Consider the following 24,536-nt stretch of genomic DNA (forward strand, 5'->3'; position numbering starts at 1 on the left):
CACATATTATTTTTGCTTCTAACACTGTGATTATAAGATACGATCTTGCTGGCGGATAGCCTTGCATTAATTATTCACAAGCTCTTATACTTGGTTTAGTTTGCATCATTCACCCCTTAGAACATGTCCCATATTCCAGGGGTTGGTAAGAAAGCAGTTATGACTGGAGATGCTGTGAAGATAAAATGCAGTTTCACGATATTGCTCCGAGTCTTAGCTAATAATTTTTCTTTTGTTTCTTCCAGTGAAAAAGGCGATTGAATTGAAGTCAAGAGGAGTCAAGGTGATGCCCAGCAAGGACAGCAGCCATAAGAACTCTGTCTGTAAGTCACCCTGTCTCTGTATGAGGATGGATGTGTCCATTAGAGGGGAGTGCTTCTGGAGAAGTGCTTCTCTAAACTGCCTTCTCCCTGCATCTCCTTCTGCTTTCCTACTGTCAAAAGTATTTTCTGGGAGAGAGAGTCTGCATTAACTCCACTCTATTTGGAGAGAGCGTGTGATCATCTTAATTCTAAATGTATCTCCTGCCTGCCTGTGCCCTCTGCCCTCATGGGCCACTGTCTGAGACTGGACCTTCCAGAGTTCTCTATTAAGTAGCCGTTCCACCCTCAGGTGTTTTGATCCCAGTTTCTCTTTCCATTCTAGTATATACTCAAGGATATACTCCCTGTTTGATAATTATGGGCAGTATTATTCAAATTGAACCAGGCTTAATGAAGGAAGAAAACTACCAGAGGGCAAGAAGAAAGCAAGTAATTATTTTAAAATAAAGGTTTAGTATTTTGCTGTTGTTAGTTTTTAGTTCAGAATGTTTCCTAAAATGGGGGATGTGGTGTTTATAATTATTTTGCAGTTGACTTTTTTTATGGACAAAAACCTTGCAGAAGCGGCCCATTCTAGGAACAGAGAACTATGTACTGAGTGAACCCTTCCATCAAATCGACATGAGGTCTGAGGTCAGAACAGGCAGACATCAAATGCATCTCTTAGTGCCACATTCAAGCAGGAGCTTGAATGTGAAAAAGCAAATAAGTATGTCTGCATCCTTATCTGAATACAAATTGACAAATGAGTCATAATTCAGTGGTATTAGAAAGCGTTCCGTCCTATCTCTCAGCAGTATTACGCCACGTTTTCTGTTAGACTTGAAAATTAATCATTAGAGGAAATGAAGAATTGAGGAAACTGCAAGCCTTCTAAGATCAGCCTTGTAATAAATGGTAATATGTTATTCACGCGGAAGGTGTGTCTGAGGAAACTAAATTAAGTGCTTCAGAGAAAAGAGGACACAGACTTTGAAGCTGGAGAGACAAGGATTCAATAGCTGTGAGAGTGTTGATTGTATTCAAATCCAAGTTGCATCATTTATAAAAGTAAAATGGTAATGATTCTTGTTGAGTAGATGAAGCATGGTGTTTGTAACTGCCTGTTCCAGTATAGGGCAGGGAGTGGGCATTCTGCAACCACATCCATTAGGAATTTGCTGTACATAAAGAGAAGAAGGGACAATTGTACATAGTAGGTCAGCCAAGAATTCAAACAACCTGGATCTTACTTGCCAGAGAAGGAGGTAGGGCCCAGAGCACTGACCTTGTTTTCTAAGATCTTAGCAAATAGTTTGACTTCTCACAGGAGGTGAGCCCAGGACACAGAGCCCATAAAGCCCCATCCAGGATACAACCTTTTCCTAGGAAGCAGTGACCCCCTTCCCTTTGTGATGGAATAGAAGGGGGCGCACAAAGATGATGCATGCATATTATAGATATGGTGAGGCTTCCTGAAGGCATGTCAGTTGCTGACACTCTTATTAAGTCATTTATATACAGATTATCTGATTTATTTACATTCAGTATTTATATTAAATGTTGTGTCTTTGGTACTTGTCTCATTATTTTTTCAAGCCATTCAATAAGCCATGGCCTCTATATTTCTGGGCTTCCATGGAGGCTCAGAGGGTGAAGAATCTGCAAGCAATGCTGGAGACCCAGGTTTGATCTCTGGATCGGGAAGATCCCCAGGAGAAGGGAATGGCAACCCACTCCAGTATTCTTGCCTGGAGAATTACATGGCCAGAGGAGCCTGGTAGGCTGCAGTCCATGGGGTCGCTAAGAGTTGGACAGGAGTGAGCGACTTCACTTTCATCTTTCACTTTTATGCATTGGAGAAGGAAATGGCAACCCACTCCAGTGTTCTTGCCTGGAGAATCCCAGGGTCTGGGGAGCCTGGTGGGCTGCCGTCTATGGGGTCGCACAGAGTCTGACACGACTGAAGTGATTTAGAAGCAGCAGCAGCTGTAGACTTACTTTCCTCTTCCTTTTCTTCTTGCCATTCTTGTCTACAGAATACAATGCAACAGAATACAATGTTAGCAGCCCTAAGTGTGAGAGTCAGGAGGGTAGGTAATCCATTACTGCCCTTCTAACTCAAAAATGTAAAACTCTGTAGGGAGAAGGACAAACAAAAGCTTTGGTTGTTATTTTTCAGCTAGAGATTGTTCTCTCTGTGTAAAGTTGAAGACAAATGACTTTACAAATCCACTATTGATTTGTTGTAACTCAGTCAGAAGAATTGATGGCACATGCTGTGTATTAAGCATCTGCAGTTACAACAGTTTATACCCAAACAGGATAGGACATTTGGTTCAGAGCCATTATTTAATGTAAAGCTGATTGAAACATGGTGGAAAAATGGGAAAATATAATGCATTGTGTTATAAATGCTTGGGAAAAAAATAACAACAGCATACTATGAAATAAATGACCCTAAAATTCTTCTACTTTTGACTGTAAGCCATTTATTTCATTGTCTTTGTTTCCATGGGCAATCAATTTTCTTCCACCTCTGAAAAAATATCTGAAGTGAAACAGAATGATATTTATTCAAAATTGCCAAATAGTCCTGTTAATGAAAGGCAATTGATCAAATATTGTCTTTTATAATATGTTGTCTTTCTCTTTTGCCTCAGACACAGTTATTTGGAAGGGCATATTTTACAAGTTTCGTAGTTCCATTTTTTCGGCAACAGTGTAAATGATGCCTTAGCTACATTGTACAGTTAAAGATGCAGTTGTAACAATGTAATGTTTGATTTAGCTTCTTAACACGGTGTGGCTCATTAATCCACTTTCTAAAATACGTCTTTATAAATGACCATCCTAGCTGCGCTGGGTCACACTGCATTATCCACTCATCACTAAAATCACTACATTCAGTTGTTGTCTTCTTATGTTTGGGATAATTTAAGAGCAAACGGAATATATTAGTATGTAATATTCCCTTTTTACTTACATTCCAGGGTGTTAAATGGAAAAAAAAAAAAGAGTTAATCTTGTCTTTCATAATTTCTTCCATTCCTGTCAGCCTCCACACTTAGCAACATAATCACACACAAAAATGGACTCCGCCCAGAAAAAGACTCTCCTTTCAATCCTTTCTCTGTAAACAGGGATTAGTGCAAGCTAAGGAATGGGAAACAAAGAAACCATTAATCCCTTTTTGATAGGGGTAAAAGGAGAGATAAACAAAAGGCAAAGCATCCCAATAATAGTCACCATTTGGGAAGCAGTTTCAGTGTGATCCACTGCTGGAGCAGAATGAAGCATCTCTGATTAATGGCCCTAGACCTCTCTCTCCAGTTCCACACTGGTGCATCCACCTGCCCGCCCAACATTTGCACACGCAAGTGTAATAAGCATCTCTCTCCTTCTGAACAAAGGCCACTTCTCTTCCCTGTTGAAGACCCAGAGCCCGGCGCCATCCCTGCCCTGCCAGCCTGCTGCCCCAGCTACGTCAGAAGCCAACCACATCTCTTCACCCCAAACCACCGCTGTTCTCAGGTGCATTACTCACCATCTCACCCCAGATTCCTATCTCTGCCCGTTTCCCTGCAGTCAAGACCCCACACTTCATCCAGAGTGATCGGAAGGACACATCTGTGGAATCTCATCACTCTTCTGCTCAGAACCCTTGAAGCTTTCCCATCACCACCCAAGTGAGCCCACGTCCCTTACAGAGACCCACAGGACCGCCTCACCCCTGCTCCCCATCTGTTCTCCCCCAGCCCTTGTCCACTAGCTTTGGGGCTAGTTCTTAAAGCTCCCGCCTCAGTCTTCGTTCCTCTGTCTCCTCAGTCTGAGGTGGTTTCCCCCAGGTGCCTTCTCTCTCCCTTCCTTCACATCATTTCTCAGAGCTTACCTGCTCCCTAGGCTCTCACTGGTCACCTTGCATACCTTTTGCACACGTTGCCCAGGGATCACTTTACCCCTCTGGTTACCTGTTCTGCTTTTCTCTGTATCATGTATCACAGTATGTCATACATATGGGCTTCCAGGTAGTGCTGCGGTAAAGAATCTGTCCGCCAGTGCAGGAGACGTGGGTTCAATCCCTGGATCGGGAAGATCCCCTGGAGAAGGGAATGGCCACTCCACTCCAGTATTCTTGCCTGGAAATCCCATGGATAGAGGAGCCTAGTGGGCTACAACCCATAGAGTTGCAAAGAGTTGGACATGACTGAGCATATACACACACACACATCATACATATCAGTCTTATTTTTATGTGTTTATATGTACATATTTAACATATGCATTTATATGAATATGTGGAGGTATATGTGAGGAATATTATATATTAATATAGTATTGATATATTATGTATATGTATATTCTACATTTTATATAAATTATATATAAATATATTAAATATGATATAATATGTATATTATATAATATATAATTATAATAGTATATTAAATGCATATACATTATCACTTGCTTTCTCTCTCTTCCAATCCCCCCATTAGAATACTGACTCTTTGAAGGAGGATATTTTTGTCTGCTCTCTTCACTGAGATCTACCAAGTGCCCTGCAGAGAGGCTCGGGCACACAGCAGTTGCTCAATAAATACTTGTCCATTGAATGACTGACTTTCCTAGTTGTGTGGAGGCCTGAAGAGGCATGGCAAGGTAACGTCACACTCTCCTTCAGTGAGGTCTTTGTGCTCCATGTCATCTTCATGCCTTCAGCATGAAAACCTTGAGGAAAGACCGACAGCTGTCATGGAGATGTTAAAAATACATTCTTTTCCTAGAGGAAATGAGTCTCCTGGTCATTCAAGCCATGTAAATGTTTATCAGACCAGGAGCGTTATAAGAAAGATAGCAACACTTATTGAGCATTGAGTAAAAATAGAAATTTATTAGCTTTCAGAATAGTAGTAGGTCAACCCATAAAATGTAAGAATCCATAGACAGGATGTTAAACAACATTAAATTAGGTCCTTTGCAAGTCAAGACGCCATGTTTTCCAAGACACTGTGTTTTCTATATTGCACCTTGTCAGTGACTGATTCCCTCAAATCTCTCATTTATAGACATGTGCTTGGCAATGGTTAAGAGAAAATCATTCTTATTACCAAAATTATATGTAGTATATGAGTGAGGCACAACTAATTAAATAACTGCTCAGTTAAAATAAAATACCATAGTCTTAGAATCCCTATACCTGCTGCACGGAAGGAAACATTTAAACTATGAGGAATGAGTCTTTTTCAAGTTTTTGTAACAAGGTGACAGCGTCTGGTAGTAAAACCTCATTGTCAGCCTGGATTCTGTGCTCTAGTAGGCTAGAAAATACAACACTCTAATTTTCCACTATGCCACTGCTGGATGAATCCATTTGTTACTGAGTTGATGACTAGGACATGCTGGCTTTCAGAAAGGGCATTTGAAGAACCACAGAGAAAGCCAGCCCTGCCACTCTCCAGGTGCTTCTCTGGATTTGGAGCTTGAAGAGGGCTGTGGTCATGAGATGGGATGAGGGGAGGAGAATGGAGTGAGGCTGTTAAGAAACTTGAGTGACTCCCTTAATAGGGCTGCTAAGACAGGCTTCTCAGGGAGCAGAAGTCACACCACAACCCTCAATCTCATCAGCTATAAATGATGCTTTGTGTGGTTTCCACCTCGGAAACTTTATTCTAGAATTAACTTGCAGCCAGAATTTTCATCAGACCACACTTCCCCAGGTAACTGGATACATTATTGTTTTATGAATCCCCACATGAATAGTCTTCAAAAATTAACAGGATTTGCTTTATCCACTTACAAAAAAGAGCACACATTTTGTTTTACAATAATATTTTTATGGTCACTAAGCTTGTTACTACATTGCTAGAAATGTCACCCGTCATCATTTGTTTTTAGGGGACTTTATTGCTGTAGTATTAATGGGTGATTTATTTGAATGGTGGTAGACCAAAGTGATTTGTAAAACTGCTAAAACAAGGCACGTCTGCTGTGCTCTATGCTGGATTTCTGGCACTGAGTGCTCTTGATCTTGCTTTAAAGCAGGTTTTGACAGTGGAAAAAATAATAGCTCCATTAACCTCTAACAGTTCTATCAAGGTTTAATAAAATACAAAGGATAATTGCCCCTATCTGCTTTGTTTCATCATAAAATGCAACAATATGAAGTTTTGCGATTGTTAAAGAACCTTGTTTTCTTAACAAAGATCCATTCCCATCTAGCATGAATATAGTAGGTTGTACAAATTGCTTCATAAATCAGGTAAGTAAATTATGCTTGCAGTTTCTAAATAGGCCTTTGTCACTGCAGGAGCTAAAATATCTTTTAAAATGCCAAGGAAAATCTTGCTGGGAAGAGAACTGCTATCTAGATACATTGGGAAGAATGGCATCACTGGTGACTAGAAGCAAAGCTAGGAGGTTCATCAATTATTTATCACATCATTTACATATGTAATTTCTTAAGTAACCAGAAAAAAAGAATCTGGTAAAATATGAGAAGCAAGATATAGCTTGGTTCAGTTGTGCTGTAAACGCAGTGGGAAGTAAAATCCTTTATAAATGGGTTCAGCATATAGTTACAGAGCATAATCAATTAACTAAAGGGATGTACTTACTGTGCAAAATGACTACAGGTTTGTCCTTTTATTTCAAAAAGTGAATGGGAAACACCCTACAGGTTATAGCAGACTTGAAAGAGCAGGGTATAGCTTAGCATTTCCATCACTTACCTTTTAGAAGCCCAACATATTACACACATTTTTATTAAATTTTATAAAATAACGTAATCTTCCCATATAATTGGATAAAAAACACTCTAAAACTGTACAGAATTGTGGGACTGTTGGTGTTGTGTGTCAACACAGGTACCTAATTCCAGTAGTTGTTAGGAGAGTAAATTGCTATTACTATTTCCTCGTAATTTAATTATCTTATATGATCAAATGTTTGCTACTGAGCAACTTCAGTCAGAAGCTCTAAAGATTAAACTAATTAATCATGGTAGCTCCTTTATGAATTTAAATTAAAACCTTCCATTCTATACACAAGGCAACTAAGTCAGCCAGTTAAATTAATTAGCCCTGATATAAAGATAGATAGGGGAGTCTGGACTTAAAAACCATGAAGTACTCAGAACATCAAGGGGAATTCAGAAAAGACGCACATTCCTTAAGCCTCATCATTTTATTTAAAACACATTTTTAACGGTGACAGGAGAATACTGAAAATATTTTCAGATGAAGTCCTTTCATAGAATCACAGAATTGTAAAATTGAACTTGACTTTCAGCTTTCAGGGTGACAGTCTGTCCAGATTGATAACCCTGCCTCACTGAAGAAGAAATTCAGAGGTAAATGAACTGATGTTGATCAATGGTGTTAGTGCTGATAATTTATGTTGATTTTAAGGGAAGTAGTTTGTGCGTTCATGGGAAAGGTGAGGAGAAGCGTGGTTTCTGCCTGTTTATTTCGACGGAGGGAGGAGGGGAGATGCCCATTTTCATTCAGTTATTCAGGGGGCTCTCAAGCACTCAGGTTCAGGTAAGAAGCTGGTGCACTCACACCTACCTGCTTCACAGGTGACACTCTAAAGACTGGCACACCTATCGTGTATCCTCCACATTGTCTCTGGGTTGCCAGTCTCTTTTTTAACAAGAATACCACCAACAACAAAAAGAAACTTTACTTTGAAATGATCATAAATTTTCAGGAAACTGTAGTAAAAGCTACAAGGAGGCCTTGTACCTTCACCTGATTTCCCTAATTGTGGGATAATCTTAAAACTGGAGAAGTGACTTTGGGACAGTCCGCAGAGCTTATTCAAACTTCACCAGTTTTACCTGGGTGCTCTCGTGCACGTGTGTGTGTGTGTGTGTGAGTGTGGGTCTGCACAGTTGCGTCACCTGTGTGGAGTCCTACAGTCAATGCACATAGCAGTGCCCCCCGCAAGGCTGCCCGCAATGCTCTCCTGGGCTAGTCTTCACTTGGTCAGCTTGTTATTTCAAGAGTACCACACACACAGAACGTACACTGTGTTACCTCTTGTGACCAGCTTTTCCCCTTAGCACAACTCCTCTGTGAACCATCCGAGTGGTTGTGTGTATCAGTACTTGGTTCTTTTTCATTGCCATTGGATTTTCCACAGCAGGGATGTATCACTGTTTAACCATTGGCTGTTGAATGACACTGGGTATGCTTCCAATTTTTGCTCTTAAGAACAAAATTGTTATTGACATTGTGAAATGAAGAGTTTTTCCCATGAATATGGGTTTTCATTTCTCTTGAATAAAGTCCTGGGAGAGTAATTGCTGGATCATATGATAGCACGTCAGTTTTATAAGAAACTGCCAAACAGATTTCCAGAGCAGCTGTACCATCTTATGTCCCCAAAACAACATATATGTGATGCAGTTTCTCAGCATGCTTGCCAGCATTTGGTGTTGACTTTTTTTTTTAATGAACTATTTTGATAAGTAGCCATTGATATCTTATTATGGTCTTAAATTGCATTTCTTAATGGCTAATGATGGTAAATGTCATCTTACCTGCTCATTCGCCATTTGTATTAAATCTCCAGTGAAATGTTATTTCACATATTTTGCCCATTTTCTATTTTTTTTTTTTTCCTGTTGAGTTGTGAGCATTTGTTCTGTAGTCTGAATACTAATCTTTTGTTGGGTATGTGGTTTGAAAATATTTTCTATCCATCTGTAGCTTGTCTTTTCATCCTCCTCAAAGGGTCTTTTGCAGAGCCAATCTCCTTTTTAGCTCATAGATTTCCATATAGAAAACATAGATTCTAGTTTATTTTAAAAGCAGGAAGGCTTGGCAATGCTGGGTCTGCAGTCATGCCTGACATCCGCAGGAATAGCTGGCTGGTGGCTGCCCTGTGCAGAAGAGGAGTGAACCCCATTGACCAGAACCCCAAGACCTGCTTACCTCCTGAAGGCCATTTCAGTTTATAATCCTAAATCTTAAATCTTGGCTACTTATGTGGCCTGTATATAGAAGGCAAAGAAACTGTGAAAATGTTCTCATTCATAATCTCAGGATTTATAAGATTTTTCATGGGAATTCAAATGAGCTGTATTAATCATGACATAAGGGAATTCAAATTATGGAAATAAAGCTTAATTCAAATGCTAAAGAATGAAAGAAACATATTTTACAAATTCTTGTTTTTTCTAAGATTCTTAATCTTTTCTTTCTGATTTAGCATACATTTTTAGGTTTATAATGGACAATTTTGTTTCCCTTACTTACTCTCTTGTCTTGAATGCAAAATGGAACAGCCTTAGTATAAATCACCAATGATATATAATGATGATATTTAATTTCAGAAGCATTCACCAATTTTTTAAACTAATCTCTCCAAATTAATTGCTGCACTAATTGGATTAAATTAGATAATTTAATTACAGCAAATGATTCTATTTATTTGTTATAGTACTGATTTGGTCACATCCCTTGGGTTCGATGCATTTGCATTATTTTCATAAAGAGGAGGCAGATGGAGAGAATTACTAACTAGTTGTTTATGCCAGAAAGAAAAGCAAGTTATGTTTCAAAATAAGTGAAAAATATATGGAAAGTCAAGGAGATAAGCTGAGATTAATTAGTAAAGTGCTTTGGAAATGGAAAGCACCATATTTTGTGAACACTGTATATTGCAATTATTACTATAATACTTTATAGGGACTTCAATTTTCCTGTTTAAATCACCTATTTTGTAGTTTGAATTGTCAGTTTGAAAGGCATATGAAAAAGTATACACCATGTGACATCCAAGCAAGATACTTTAATCATATATCTGGGAATGTCATAGCTTTAAGTAAAAATCCAAGTTTATGTAAGAAATTCTCCACACACATCCCCCGCCAGCCCCAGGAAAATCTTTACAGCTTTGTCGTGCAGATGTACATATAAAAAGCATTTCACAACTCTTTGTAGGTTTCTGACATTGGAAAAAGTGATCTCATATAGTTATGTGTACTTTTTGTAAGGGCTAATTCATATGTTATTTTTTTTTTTAAGATCTGCAAGAATTAGAAGATCTTAGTTGCATTAAGTTAATATATCATGCAAAGCATACAGTGGTAATTTCTGTGAGCGACCCCATGGACTGTAGCCCGCCAGGCTCCTCTGTCCATGGGATTCTCCAGGCAAGAATCCTGGACTGAGTTGCCATGCCCTCCTCTGAGGATCATCCCGACCCAGGGGTCAAATCCACATCCCTTATGTTTCCTGCACTGGCAGGCAGGTTCTTTACCACTGGTGCCACTTGGGAAGCCTGTCAAATAAGCAGGATCCTCTGATAAACTGTAGAAGTATTTGTGGATTGATCTACTATTTATATCCACGTCATCGTGTATTCAGTACACTAAAAATAGGGTTTAGCAATCTATAGTCTATCCTTCCAGCCAAGCAAACAGCCATCCTTTTTTCTGGCACAATTTTCTAGAATCCATATAAAAGCCATTTATGACTTGTTCTGACCCGATTTTAGCTTTATGTTACATGCTATTTGCATCACAATGACATATTTAAGATTGCTTTAGTTGAAGGAATAACTTCATTTCTCTTTTTCACTCCTTTTAGCAGTGAAAATGACAAACTAAAAATCTCTTTTCTGGATGTTCTTGTAAAATATGTGAACGTTTTTCTCCAGTACTATCATCCTTCAGAATAATAATTTTCTTTTATCTGGTGGAAGACAAATAAATAGATACCCTGTTAATGTCTGCTTATATATCTGTGATATACTCTAATCATAATATTCTCATGATTTTTATGTTACTATTCAGTCTATTACGAGGATTAATTGGAATGTATTTTGGTAAAATGAGGCTTAGTATATGAGACAATCTGAGTGATTCCTTTTTTTGTTGTTGTTAACTCAGCATTTCTTATTGGACGTGAAGTGTTTTTGGTATAGGACATTAATTTGCAAATTCTTCATTACAGCTCTACAATTTTAATCCGATCAGGCTTTCACCCTTGTTTCAAAGGCTCCAGAGATTTCTTGTGCCTCTAAATCTACTTTTTAACAATATCCTGAAGGCTCTCTGTGATCTGGTCCTCCTGTATTTCTCCAGCATCACTGCCCTACACTTCAGCAACAACCACACACGCATGCAGGCACACACACACACACACGCACACATACTTTCTGATCCCCTTATTTTAAGTCTCCCTGTGTTTTCCTCAGAAAAGCTTCTTCTGAGGAATCTTTGGGTGGGTGGGATGAGGTCCACGTGAGCTAACGAGCACCTTGAAGAGTGTTCATTCTGAGTCATCCCTGTGGGGATGTGAGAGTCAGTGCCTGGGGGCCAGTGAGGATGCACAGCCACATGGCTGCTGGTGAGACCTGGAGGCGGGCTCCAGTGTCTTGGCCCAAACAATTGAACACCGTTGTTACCATTATAAAGAGGGAAAATAGGAACCAACAGATGTTGCAATTATTGATCGTACCTCTCTCAGAGAGTTGCATGATGAATCACAAAGTTGATTTGAGGTCTGCTCCAGACAAAGAAGATTGTAAGTTATGGCTCTGCTAATAATGAGACTGGAACCCAGGCATCCCAGCTTATGATCTGGGTGAAGATCGCCCTCCCAGAGAAATGAAAGAACAGCATAGTCAAGATAATCCCAGAGTGTATTGATCATGAAGCCATATAAAGTATAGATTCAAATTCCTTCTGACAGTATTCAAGTTATATAGTCTCTTTAGCAATTGTTTTAATTACTATAACTGCCTCCTTTTTTTTTTAAATTAAGAGGAATTAGTAACCAAATAAAATAGTATTAAACTTTAATTTCCTAATATCTGAAATACTAATGACAATATCTACCTTCTAGGGTTGTTTTATTCACTTATTACAGGTCACATAAAACAGCCCAGTGCCCAAAGTGCACAAACAGATACTTAATAGCAATATTCATTGTAATTATTTATTTTTGTTAAGACAGAAAATATACAGACCTTTATCACAGTTACATATAAAATGAAGCCACCACTTCATTCAGGTAGACTGTGAAGATTTTATTTTGAGACGTCAGTTTATAAATGCTTTTTTATATTCAAAGGGAAATTATAAACTAGATTGCACACCAGAAGTTTTTAACCTCTCCCCATTGGGACTGATATGGTGGATGAGACAGAAGAGCAGCCACAGAAGTACCATGACACTGAAGATGGCCCTTCAGCATCCCATGCATGTACACACACACACACACACACACACGTGCACACACACATGTACACACGCACACAGACAATGTAGCTGACTGTGATTTTAAGAAAATGTGATAATAATTTTTTTAAATTAATGCATTCAAATAAGTCACCCACTTTAAAACCTCAACATTTGCTAATTTATAAAATAAAAATACAGTTATCCATTTTTTTAAAAGAATTTGAATTACATCACATAGCAGGAAAGCATATTAAAGGCTGCTTTGTACAAGCCCTAGCAAAGATAAAATCAGCTTTGGGCAACTATGTGTAATTCTCTTCACCTCCCTACAACTGTATTCATCCCTTAATAAAACCAAATAAAATTAGATTTTGAGAGTGGCAGTGATGTTATCATGGAATAAACTTAAGTCTAGTGAATACTGAACATTGCAAATGTTAGTTAACTTACAGGTGTTTGATTACAAAAACCTATTTGGAACATGCCCCCCCCTCCCCCACAGCTGACTCAGACATCCACTGGACAGCCCCCCTCCTGTTTGAAAACCCCTCAACAGAACTGTGAGTATTTACCCACATGCAATGCAAAGCACTCTCCAGTATTTTGTCCAAGGTTAGCAAATTTGAGATTTCTGTTTTAAGTTTATTATCATTTTGTTTCCTAATGCAAGAACTCTATTAATCCACAGCCTACCATGTAAAATACTACATACAGTGTGGGAAGTTACTCATTATTGACATTTTATAACATTCTCATTATTTTCAAGTTTTGACAATTATGAATAAAGTGGCTATAAATATCCATGTGCAGGTTTCTGTGTGGACATAAGTTTTCAGCTCCTTTGGGTAAACACCAAGAAGTGTGATTGCTGGGTCATATGGTGAGAGTGGGATTAGTTTTGTAAGAAACCACCAAATGGTCTTCCAAAGTGGCTGTGGCAACCTGCATTTCCACCAGCAATGAATAAGAGTTTCTGTTGCTCCACATATTCACCAGCATTTGGTGTTGCCCATGTTTTGAATTTTCACCATTTTAATAGGTGTGCAGTGGTATCTCATTGTTGTTTAATCTGCATTCCCCTGATGATTTATGATGTATCTTTTCATAAACCTATTTGTCATCTGTGTATTTTCCTTTGGGAAGTATCTGTCAAAATATCTAACACATTTTACTTGGGGTTTTTGATTTTCCTACAATTGAGTTTTAAGAGTTCTTTGTATGCTTTGGATAATAGTTCTTTATCAGATGTATCATTTGTAAATATTTTCTTCACATCTGTGGCTTAGTTTCTTACTCTCATGTTATAGAGCAGAATTTTTAAATTTTAATGAAGTTCAACATCTCAATTTTTTACAGATTATTCTTTTTCATTTATATTTAAAAAGTCACTGACAAACCCTAGGTCATTTAGGTTGTCTCCTGTTACCTTCTAGGAGTTGTATAGTTTTGCATTTTACATTGAGGTCTTTGGTCCATTTTGAGCTAATTTTTTGTGAAGAATGTAAGATCTGTGTGTAGGCTAATCTTTTTGCATGTGGATGTCCATTTGTTCCAGCACCATCTGTGGAAATGTCAATCTTTTCTCCATTGTATTGCCTTTGCTCCTTTGTCAGAAAAGATCAGTTGGCTATAATATTGTTTGGGTCTATTTCTAGACTTCCTATTCTGTTCCATTCTTCTATTTGTATATTTTACCACTATCCCAAAGGCTTGATGATTATAGCTTTAAGGTATTATTCATTCTTTACAGTATGTCAGAATTTGCATCATGCTATAGTTTCACCTGGAACTTATAAACTGTTAAGTGTTTTTGTTTTTGTTTTTGTTTTTAATTGAGGAGGAAAGAAAATTCAGAGTCATTTAGAGAAATCTTGCAGAAGGGACACTAAATTTCAGTTCACTCAAAATCTAGAATTTACATACTTTTGTCAACAGTTTTTTTTCCCACCATTTCATTTTACATATAATAATTATAAATAGTTGCTAATATTTATTAGGCATGTGCATTGTAAGAAAGTTTTACACATATATGGTGTGCTAAGTCACTTCAGTCGTGTCCGACTCTGTGCGACCCAATAGACAGAAGACCACCAGTCTCCCCCATCCCTGGGATTCTCCAGGCAAGAACACTGGAGTGGGTTGCCATTTCCTTCTCCAATGCATGAAAGTGAAAAGTGAAAGTGAAGTCACTCAGTTGTGTCCGACTCTTAGGGACCCCATGGACTGCAGCCCACCAGGCTCCTCCATCCATGGGATTTTCCAGGCGAGAGCACTGGAGTAGGGTGCCATTGCCTTCTCTGTTACACATATAAGAAAGAGTAATTTTTACAATCCATCTAAGAAATTACTATGTCCATTTTACATTATGGAACTGAGACTCACAGCAGGGTACCCAGGTTCACAAAGCAAATACCAAGTCTGGATTCTGAATGGTAAATTCCTCTCTGTAATAATTACCTTATCTTTGTAAATATCGCTGGAAGATCGATCTTTCTAATGGAATTTTGAAAAAAAAAAAAAAAAACTTGAAGACTTACCACGTTTAAAATTGGTGCTTTACATTTCCTTTATATTCCATTTCAAAACAAAAGAGACAATATTTGTGATTTTGGATAAAAATACTGTTGTACTCATTCACTTATCCATGCAACAAATATTCACTGTGCTCAACTGATGCCTTTTTATGTCCTTTTATTTAATTTCAACATGAAGGTGCTGCAATTACTTTAGAACAGTTACACAGACTCAGTATTCTGTGGTCCCAACACACTGAAAATCCTTATAAACAGATTTAGTGAGCAAAGAAATACTTTTGGGTTTTACTAAAAATTTCAGAATCCCCACCCCCTGGTGGGCTACTGTCCATGGGGTCACAAAGAGTCGGATATGCCTGAGCAATACGGCACAGCACAAAACTTTTAAGATATAAAAAGGAGTAGTACTAAAGTTTGGGTAAGCAATGAGAATGCCCAGAAAGGAGGAATAAGGATTAGTGAAAGGGGGGGGAATGGAATTGACTCCAAGGTCCATTGGTCTCTCATCACCATGGTAAGGAGACATTTGTCCTGGCAGACAGAGGACCAAGATGGATGGCCAAAGCTCCACCAGCTCCTCCTCTCTGTAGAGCCTTAAGTGGAGCAGAAGTGCAGTGTTTTTACAGGTTGGACTTTACTGTAGCTCAAGGTCCTGCTGTCTTCATGACAGCTGTTTGTTTGCAGAGGCCATCAGCCATTAATCAGAGAGACGGGGCTGAAGTTGCTGTCGGCTCAGCATGGGGCTTTCAAAGCAAACCACCAGGCAAGCAATACTGTGAAGTGGCTGGGCTCCCAAAGAATTACCTAGAGACCAGTCTATTTAAGCCAGAAGAAAAATAGCACTTCTGCAGAGAATATCTGCAAGAAAAGTAGAGAAAATAAAAGCAGAAAAACTTCCCATTGTAAAGGTCTTAAGTTTTATAGCTTTCTCAGTAAGGACCCTGCTTTCATAATTTATTTTGAGGGCAATATTCATAGGCTTAAGATAGAAGCAGAATTGATTGCCCCTTAAATATAGCTCCCCTGTTCTTCATCAGCTATGATAGCTGCTGTCTTGTCTTACCCATCTACAAACAGGAGACGGCCGCCAACAGTTCCTTCATCTGCTGTCCACAGGGTAACCACATACTTTGTTCTCCAAACCTGGGACTTTTTTTGCTTGCTATAATTGCTAGACTGGACATAACAACAGCAGGTCTACACTGGGACAGTTCCCAGGCACAGCAGGACATAAGGCCCCTACACTCCACACAGTTACTTCAAGGAGAGAAGTGTGATTAGGCCACACTTGTAGGCACAGCTTTAAATCTAAATGGGATCCTATATTTTTATTGGACTCAAATGGATATTTTATATTGTAATGTGCTTCAATATAATTCTTTAGCCCTTCACCCACATTTCACTGATGATTGTTCATACATTTGAATACATTTCTGCAAAATATGGAAAAGACACTTTCATTAAAAATCAGTATGCCACCAGATAGAAAGAACCAGACCAGAAGCCAATCTTATAATTTACGTGGTCTTTCCTCCTGTTTTGCAAAAGTAAAAACAAACTAAGGGACTTTGAGGCTCTTCCCTAAGGTCACATTGCTACCTACAAAAGACAGACCTTTTACGAGAGGCTTTCTAACGCGTGCTCCAAGCCACTGTCATTATCCATGAAACCCAGAACTCAAACAGATGAGCCACATCTGATTCCATAGGAATAAACCCAAACTTAGCACCAAATGATAGTGTCAGGATGGTAGAATTTCTACCCTGCAAAAGACAGTTAGACTGCCGAGTCATTCAGTTCAACACAATGAGTGAAATTAGCCCCCAGACAACTTTATTTTGTACCCATCTTTTAGCTAAAAAAATAAGAATGATGGCTTCCCTTATCAAGCTTGGAATCAGATTTTATCAGTCAAATTAAATGTCCCTGAAAAAAATGTCATCAAAAGACTAGCTCCCAAAATTCATCTACATTTTCTGTAATGAACCTAATAATTTATAATGAATAGACCTCTTATTTTTACTTCAGAAAGCAGGCTTGATTTATGTTGATCCTTCTTTTCCGTATTTATTGAGATATAATTGACATATGATGATGTACAAATACAAGGTAGTGATTTGATGTAGGTGTATTTTGCAAAATGATTACCAGTATAATGTTAGTTAATACATCCATGTTGTTGTTGTTGTTCAGTCACTAAGTCACGTCCAACTCGTTGTGACCCCATGGACTGCAGCATGCCAGGCTCCTCTGTCCGTCACTATCTCCCAGAGTTTGCTCAAGTTCAATCCATTGAGTTGGTGATGCCATTCAACCATCTCATCCTCTGTCATCCCCTTCTTCTGCCTTCAATCCTTTCCAGTGTCAGGGTGTTTTCCAATGAGTTGGCTCTTTGCATCAGATGGAGCTTCAGTCCTTTCAATGAATATTCAGGGTTTATTTTCATAAGGAATGACTGGTTTGATCTCCTTGTAGTCCAAGGTACTCTCAAGAGTCTTATCCAGCACCACACCTCGAAAGCATCAGTTATTTGGCACTCAGCCTTCCTTATAGTCCAAAACCCACAACCTTACATGACTACTGGAAAAACCATAGCTTTGACTATACAGACCTTTGCTGGCAAAATAATGTCTCTGCTTTTTAATATGCTGTCTAGGTTTGTCATAGCTTTCCTTTCAAGAAGAAAGCGCCTTTTTTATTTCATGCCTGTAGTCACTGTCCATAGTGGTTTTGTAGCCCAAGAAAATAAAATCTGTCCCTCTTCTACTTTTCTCCCTCATATTTGCCATGAAGTGATAGGAATGGATGCCATGAAGTTAGTTTTTTTGAATGTTGAGTTTTAGGCCAGCTTTTTCACTCTCCTCCTTCACCTTCATCTAGAGGCTCTTTAGTTCCTCTTTGCTTTCTGCCATTAGGATGGTATCATCTGTATATTTGAGGTTGCCAAACTTTCTCCTAGAAATCTCGATTCCAGTTTGTGATACATCCAGCCTGGCATTCCTCATGATGTACTCTGCATATAAGTTAAATAAGCAGGGTGATAATATACAGCCTTGATGAATTCCTTTCCCAATTTTGAGCCAGTCCATTGTTCCAGGTGAGGTCCTAACTGTTGCTTCTTAACCTGCATAGGTTTCCCAGGAGGCAAGTAAGGTAGTCTGGTATTCCCATCTCTTTAAGACTTTTCCACAGTTTGTTGTGATCCACACAGTCAAAGGCTTTAGTGGAGTCAATGAAGCACAAATAGATGTTTTTTCTGGAATTCCCTAGCTTTCTCTTTTATCCAGTGAATGTCAGCAACTTGATCTCTTGTTCCTCTGTATATCTGGAGGTCCTTGGTTCATGTACTGTTAGAGCCTAGCCTTTAGTGTTTTAAGCATTACCTTGCTTGCATGAGTACAATTGTACAGTATCTTGAGCATTCTTTGGCACTTTCCTTCTTTGGTATTGGAATGAAAACTGACCTTTTTCAGTCCTGTGCCCACTGGTGAGTTTTCCAAATTTGCTGATATATTGAATACAACACTTGAACAATATCATCTTTTAGGATTTTAAATAGTTCAGCTAGAATTTTCTTACCTCCACTGGCTTTGTTTGTAGTAATGCTTCCTAAGGCCCACTTGACTTCACACTCCAGGATATCTTGCTCTACATGACCACCTCTTCTTAATCTCTTCTGCCTCTGTTAGCTCCTATTTCTGCCCTTTATCATGCACATCTTTGCAGGAAATTTTCCCTTGGTATTTCTAATTTTCTTGAAGATATTTCTAGTCTTTCCCATTCTATTGTATTCCTCCATTTCTTTGCATTGTTCATTGAAGAAGGCTTTCTTTTCTCTCCTTGTTATTCTCTGGAAATTTTTCTTCAGTTGGTATATATTTCCCATTTTCCCTTGCTTTGCACTTCTTTTCTTTTCTCAGTTATTTGTAAAGCCTCCTTAGATAACCATGCTGCCTTCTTGTATTTCTTTTTCTGGGGGATGGTTTTGGTCACCACCTCCTGTGCAGTGTTAAGAATCTCCATCCATAGTTTTTCAGATATTCTGTCTACCAGATCTAATCCCTTGAATCTATTTGTCACCTACACTGCATAGTCAGAAGGGATTTGATTTAGCTCATACCTGAATGGTCTACTATTTTCCCACACTTTCCTCAACTAAAGCCTGAATTTTGCAATAAGGAGCTCATGATCTGAGCCACAGTCAGCTCCTGGTCTTGTTTTTGCTGACTGTATAGAGCTTCTCCATCTTCAGCTCAAAGAATATAATCAATCTTATTTTGGTATTTACCATCTGGTGATGTCCATGTATAGAGTTGTCTCTTGTGTTGTTGGAAAAGGGTGTTTTTTATGACCAGTGAGTTCTCTTGACAAAGCTCTGTTAGCCTTTGTCCTGCTTTATTTTGCACTCCAAGGCCAAACTTGCCTGTTAACTCCAGGTGTCTCTTGGCTTCCTGCTTTTGCCTTCCCATCCCCTATATTGAAAAAGACATCATTTTGTGGTGTTAATTTTAGAAGGTCTTTATAGATCTGGTCTGCTTCAGCTTCTTTGGCATCAGTGGTTGTAGCATAGACTCAGATTACTGTGCTATTGAATGGTTTGCCTTGGAAATGAACCGAGATCAATCTGTTGTTTTTGAGACTGCACCCAAGTACTGCATTTCATATTCTTGTTGACTATGAGGCCTACTCCAAGTCTTCTAAGGGATCCTTGCCCACAGTAGTAGATATAATAATCATCTAAATTAAATTTGTCCATTCCCATCCATTTAGTTCACTGATTGCTACATCTCCTGCCATCTCCTGCCATCTCACGCTTGCCATCTCCTGCCTGACCATGTCCAATTTACCTTGATTCGTGGACCTAGCATTCTAGGTTACTTGGAAATATTGTTCTTTATAGCACTGGACTTTACTTTCACCACAAGACACATCCACAACTGAGAGTCATTTCAGCTTTGGCCCAGCCACCTCATTCTTTCTAGAGCTGTTAGTAATTACCCTTCACTCTTTCCCCATTAGACACCTTCTGACCCAGGGGACTCCATCCAGTGTCATATCTTTTTGCCTTTCACTCTGTTCATGGGGTTCTCCTGGCAAGAATACTGGAGTGGTTTGCCTTTTCTTTCTACAATGGACCATGTTTTGTCAACTCTATCACTTCACACACTTACTGTTATTTTTGTGGTGAGAATTTTGAAGATCTCCTTTGGGCTTCCCTGGTAGCTCAGAGGTTAAAGCGTCTGCCCGCAGTGCGGGAGACCTGGGTTTGATCCCTGGGTTGAGAAAATCCACTGGAGAAGGAAATGGCAGCCTACTCCAGTATTCTTGCCTGCAGAATCCATGGACGGAGGAGCCTAGTGGGCTACAGTCCACGGGGTCGCAGAGTCAGACATGACTGAGTGACTTCATTTTCGCTTTCACTTTCTCAGCAACTTTCAAATATACTTTGTTATTAGACTCAGTCACCATACGCATTATACCCTCGCTTTTTTTTCTTTATCCATTCATTTGCATGTCTTGGTCATTGTGAATAATGCTGCAGTGAACATGGTGCAGATTTACATGAGATCACTTCCTTTGGGTGCGCACCCAGAATCGGGACGCTGGATCATGTGGTTCTATTTTTATATTTTTGAGGAACCTCCGTACAGATTTTTCTGTGGCAGCTGCATCAGTTTACATGCTCACCATATGTTGATCCTTTAAGTGAAGTCTGCCTGAATCTAGAAATGTTGGTTCCAAAAATGAACTGGCTTATTGCACTTTATTCCAAAGGTAGTTTAAGGATAAAATTTGGCCGAGTTCTTCTCTCCGTTGCTTTGAATCCAAATAAAGAATCGGAAACTGCTTAAAGTATATAGAAATAGTGAATGTAATAAATGTTTTGATGGAAATCCTAGAGTCAGCATGAAATATGGTCTGTGTTATTCAGAATGAGGTTGGCTCTGCCTAGCTGCACTAATGTTATGACTCTAACATCTGTGTCATTATCCAAAACTGGACTTGAAAGAGATCAAAATATAGGAATAGGATAGTGCAGTCTGATTTTGGATGGCAAATAAGAGGATAGAATATATGCACATCATTTGGCAAGAAAGAGAAAACTTCAAAATGTACATCTAGATACGAACAAGTATGAAAGAGTCATTAAGAAGAGAAAATATATAATTTTAAAGTTGTTTGTTTCTATATTTAGAATAAGTCATCATTAAACTAAAATAGAATAAACTTTATGCTATTATTTCAAGCATGTTCACATGAGATTAGACCATGGTTTTCAATCATGTGAAACCAAACTTTACATTTTTCTAAATTTTCTAAAACACAGTATCCTAGTGCTATCTGTCACATATTAACTCAATAAATAGTACCAAATAAAATGAAGCAAACTTCTAGCTTAAATTCAATGAATATCCTGTACAAATTAAGATTTGGGGCAAAATATTTTGATATCCAGCTAAGTAAAGAAGATATAATTTATTTGAGGAAAAACAAACAAACAATAAATTGGAAGTCTGAAGTCCTGGCTTCGAATCTAATTTATGTGTTGTGTGGTTTTTGGTAATTTATCAGACTTCTTGCCCAATAATCTCATGAGGAAAAATGATGACAATCTCACAAAATCATTATATATATTAGAGTAAGAGAGTATGAAAACATTTTCAGTAGAAGAAAGACAAAGCACAAAATTTATATCCAAATAAGTGCTTTAAAATATTTAATCTTTCTTTCAATCCTTTGACACAGTGCTCAAATGCCCCCCGATCTGGAAGAACACTGACACTCACATATGTGTATTTGTGGAAGAGGTGGTGTTAGAATTTTCAATTCCCTTCAGGCAGATAGTTTCAAGCCATTACATGTAATTGCTTTAGAAAAGAAGCAGTAATGATGCCGTGCCCAGAATAAACAGCTCACTTGTGATTTTGTGAAAGACTCAGTAAGAGAACAAAATGAAAGAGCTTTGTCTTTGCTGATCCATGCCTGTCTGGGTCCACGTCCCAGGGATTACCATCATTAACTATGCACGGATGCTTTAAAGAGAAGTGTGTGCCCAGTAGATCTGTTTGGTGTATCGATGCAGCGTTCCTGCTCCTCAAACTCATTCCCATCTTCTTTCCTCCAGTAAAGAGTGTTCCTTTAGGGGAAGATAGTTGATAATAGAAGAAAAAGATGGAGTGGATAAATCAAAGTTGTTCTGAAGTAGAGAATTTAATTGAAATACAAGTTTTGCATTATCTACAAAAGGATAAAGATAAAGGATATTTATCTGCATAAGGACAAAGAGGAGAAAAAATAATTGACTCTCCTTGGAGTGGAGTGGCTGGTAAAGTCTTCTTAAAAGTGAAAACTATGGAACTGATTCTGGAAATGGAGTGGGTGTTTTCTTTAGTTCTCTTAAACTTAGTTGTATGCTGGTAAACGGTTAATAGCCAGTTGGGTAGAAGAGCTTAATTTATAGCATTCTCTAATCTGCTTGGTCTAAACTTTTCCACACTGACCAATGCCTAGCTGTCCATATAGAGTCACTGGATATGACATTGGGAAGAGATGGGCATTAGTCCTCTCTTTTGTAATATTTCCACCAGGCAGTACTTTGGGAGTGCAGAAGAATGCCAACTACTGTAAAATAATTAAGAATGTATGAGATCTGAGTAGTTATTACCTCTATTTTTAATATAATTGCTTTAATTTTAAGTTTACATAATTTAATCACTAACATTGACTATTTTTAGCAATCAGCTTGCAGCTTTCCTGAGTATTTAGCATTGGTTTCTCACATTCAATTTTTCACACTCTTTCAGAGATATGGTAACCAGAAAGTAAGGGCATATTCTAAATGCTGGCACATATTATAATTTAAAGAACAGAAGATAATTATTTGCCAGCCCTTGAGGGCAAGAGTTATGGGGAAGATCTTAAGATTCTCCCTGTATTCTTGACTTATGGTTTGAAATCCTTTAATCGATAGATAAAGTTTGGGTTTTGGAGAAAGGAATGGCAAACCGCTTCAGTATTCTTGCCTTGAGAACCCCACGAATATTATGAAAAGGCAAAAAAATATGGCACTTAAAGATGAACTCCCCAGGTCAATAGGTGCCCAGGATGCTACTGCAGAAGAGTGGAAAAAATAGCTCTAGAAAAAATGAAGAGACTGAGCCAAAATGAAACAACTCAAATTGTGGATGTGACTGATGATGGAAATCCAATGCTGTAAAGAACAGTATTGCATAGGAACCTGGAATGTTAGGCCCATGAATCAAGGTAAAGTGGAAGTGGTCAAACAGGAGATGGCAAGAGTGAACATTGACATTTTAGCAATCGGTGAACTAAAATGGACTGGAATGAGCTAATTTAATTTAGGTGACCGTTATACCTATGACTGTGGGCAAGAATCCCTTAGACGAAAGAGAGTAACCATCAGAGTCAACAAAAGAGTATGAAATGCAGTACTTGAGTGCAATCTAAAAAAGACAAAATGATCTCAGTTCATTTCCAAGGCAAACCATTCAATATCACAGTAACCCAAGACTATGCCCCAACCACTAATGCTGAAGAAGCGGAAGTTGAACAGTTCTATGAAGAGCTTCAAGACCTTCTAGAACTAACACCAAAAAGATGTCCTTTTAATCATAGGGCACTAGATGGCAAAACTAGGAAGTCAAGAGATACCTGGAGTAAATAACAGGCACATTTTGCCTTGGGGTACAAAATGAAGCAGGGCAAAGGCTAACAGAGTTTTGCCAAGAGAACACACTGGTCATAGCAAACATCGTTTTCCAAAAACACAAGAGATGACTCTACACATGGACATCACCAGATGGTCAATACTGAAATCATATTGATTATATTCTTTGTAGCCAAAGATAGAGAAGCTCTATAGAGTCAGCAAAAACAAGACCAGGAGCTGCCTGTGACTCAGGTCATGAATTCCTTATTGCAAAATTCACCTGAACTGAAGAAAGTAGGGAAAACCACTAGACCATTCAGGTATGACCTAAATCAAATCCCTTATGATTATAGAGTGGAAGTGACAAAGAGATCCAAGGGATTAGATTTGATAGACTGCCTAAAGAACTATGGAGAGAGTTACAGTAACAGTTGTAACAAAGTTACAAACTGTACAATGCCAGTAGTACAAAATTGTACAAAGTACAACTGTACAAAGATGTACAAAGACAGATGTACAAAGTGCAATGACAGTTCTACAAAGTTACAACCACAGCGTTACAATGACAAAGTTATTGCACAAAGACAGTTGTACACTATGTAGAACTATGGGCATAGAGTTACAATGGCAGTTGTATAAAGCTGTACAAAGTGCAACTGTACAAAGTTGTACAAAAGTGCAACGAAGTTGTACCAAGTACAACAAAGTGGTACAAAGCTGTCTTTGTACAAAGACAGTTGTACAAAGTACAATATCAGTTGTACAAAGTCAGGCAGATATACTGCCTGAAGAACTATGGACAGAGTTATAATGACAGTTTGTACAAAATTATA

The 24,536-nt window shown here is 38.4% G+C and overlaps 1 protein-coding gene across 3 annotated transcripts in view; it reads left to right on the forward strand.

Moving 5' to 3' along the window:
- CSMD1 (CUB and Sushi multiple domains 1) overlaps positions 1-24,536 on the forward strand; it is a 2,066,326-nt gene that overhangs the window by 1,372,352 nt on the left and 669,438 nt on the right. For all 3 annotated transcript variants that reach the window (XM_025272930.3, XM_044938991.2, XM_044938996.2), the window contains one exon: positions 246-323. In XM_025272930.3, the coding sequence (XP_025128715.3) occupies positions 246-323 (78 nt within the window). The remainder of the gene's footprint in view (positions 1-245; positions 324-24,536) is intronic.

This window comes from Bubalus bubalis, chromosome 1, assembly GCF_019923935.1.
Source record: "Bubalus bubalis isolate 160015118507 breed Murrah chromosome 1, NDDB_SH_1, whole genome shotgun sequence".
Lineage (NCBI taxonomy): Eukaryota > Metazoa > Chordata > Mammalia > Artiodactyla > Bovidae > Bubalus > Bubalus bubalis.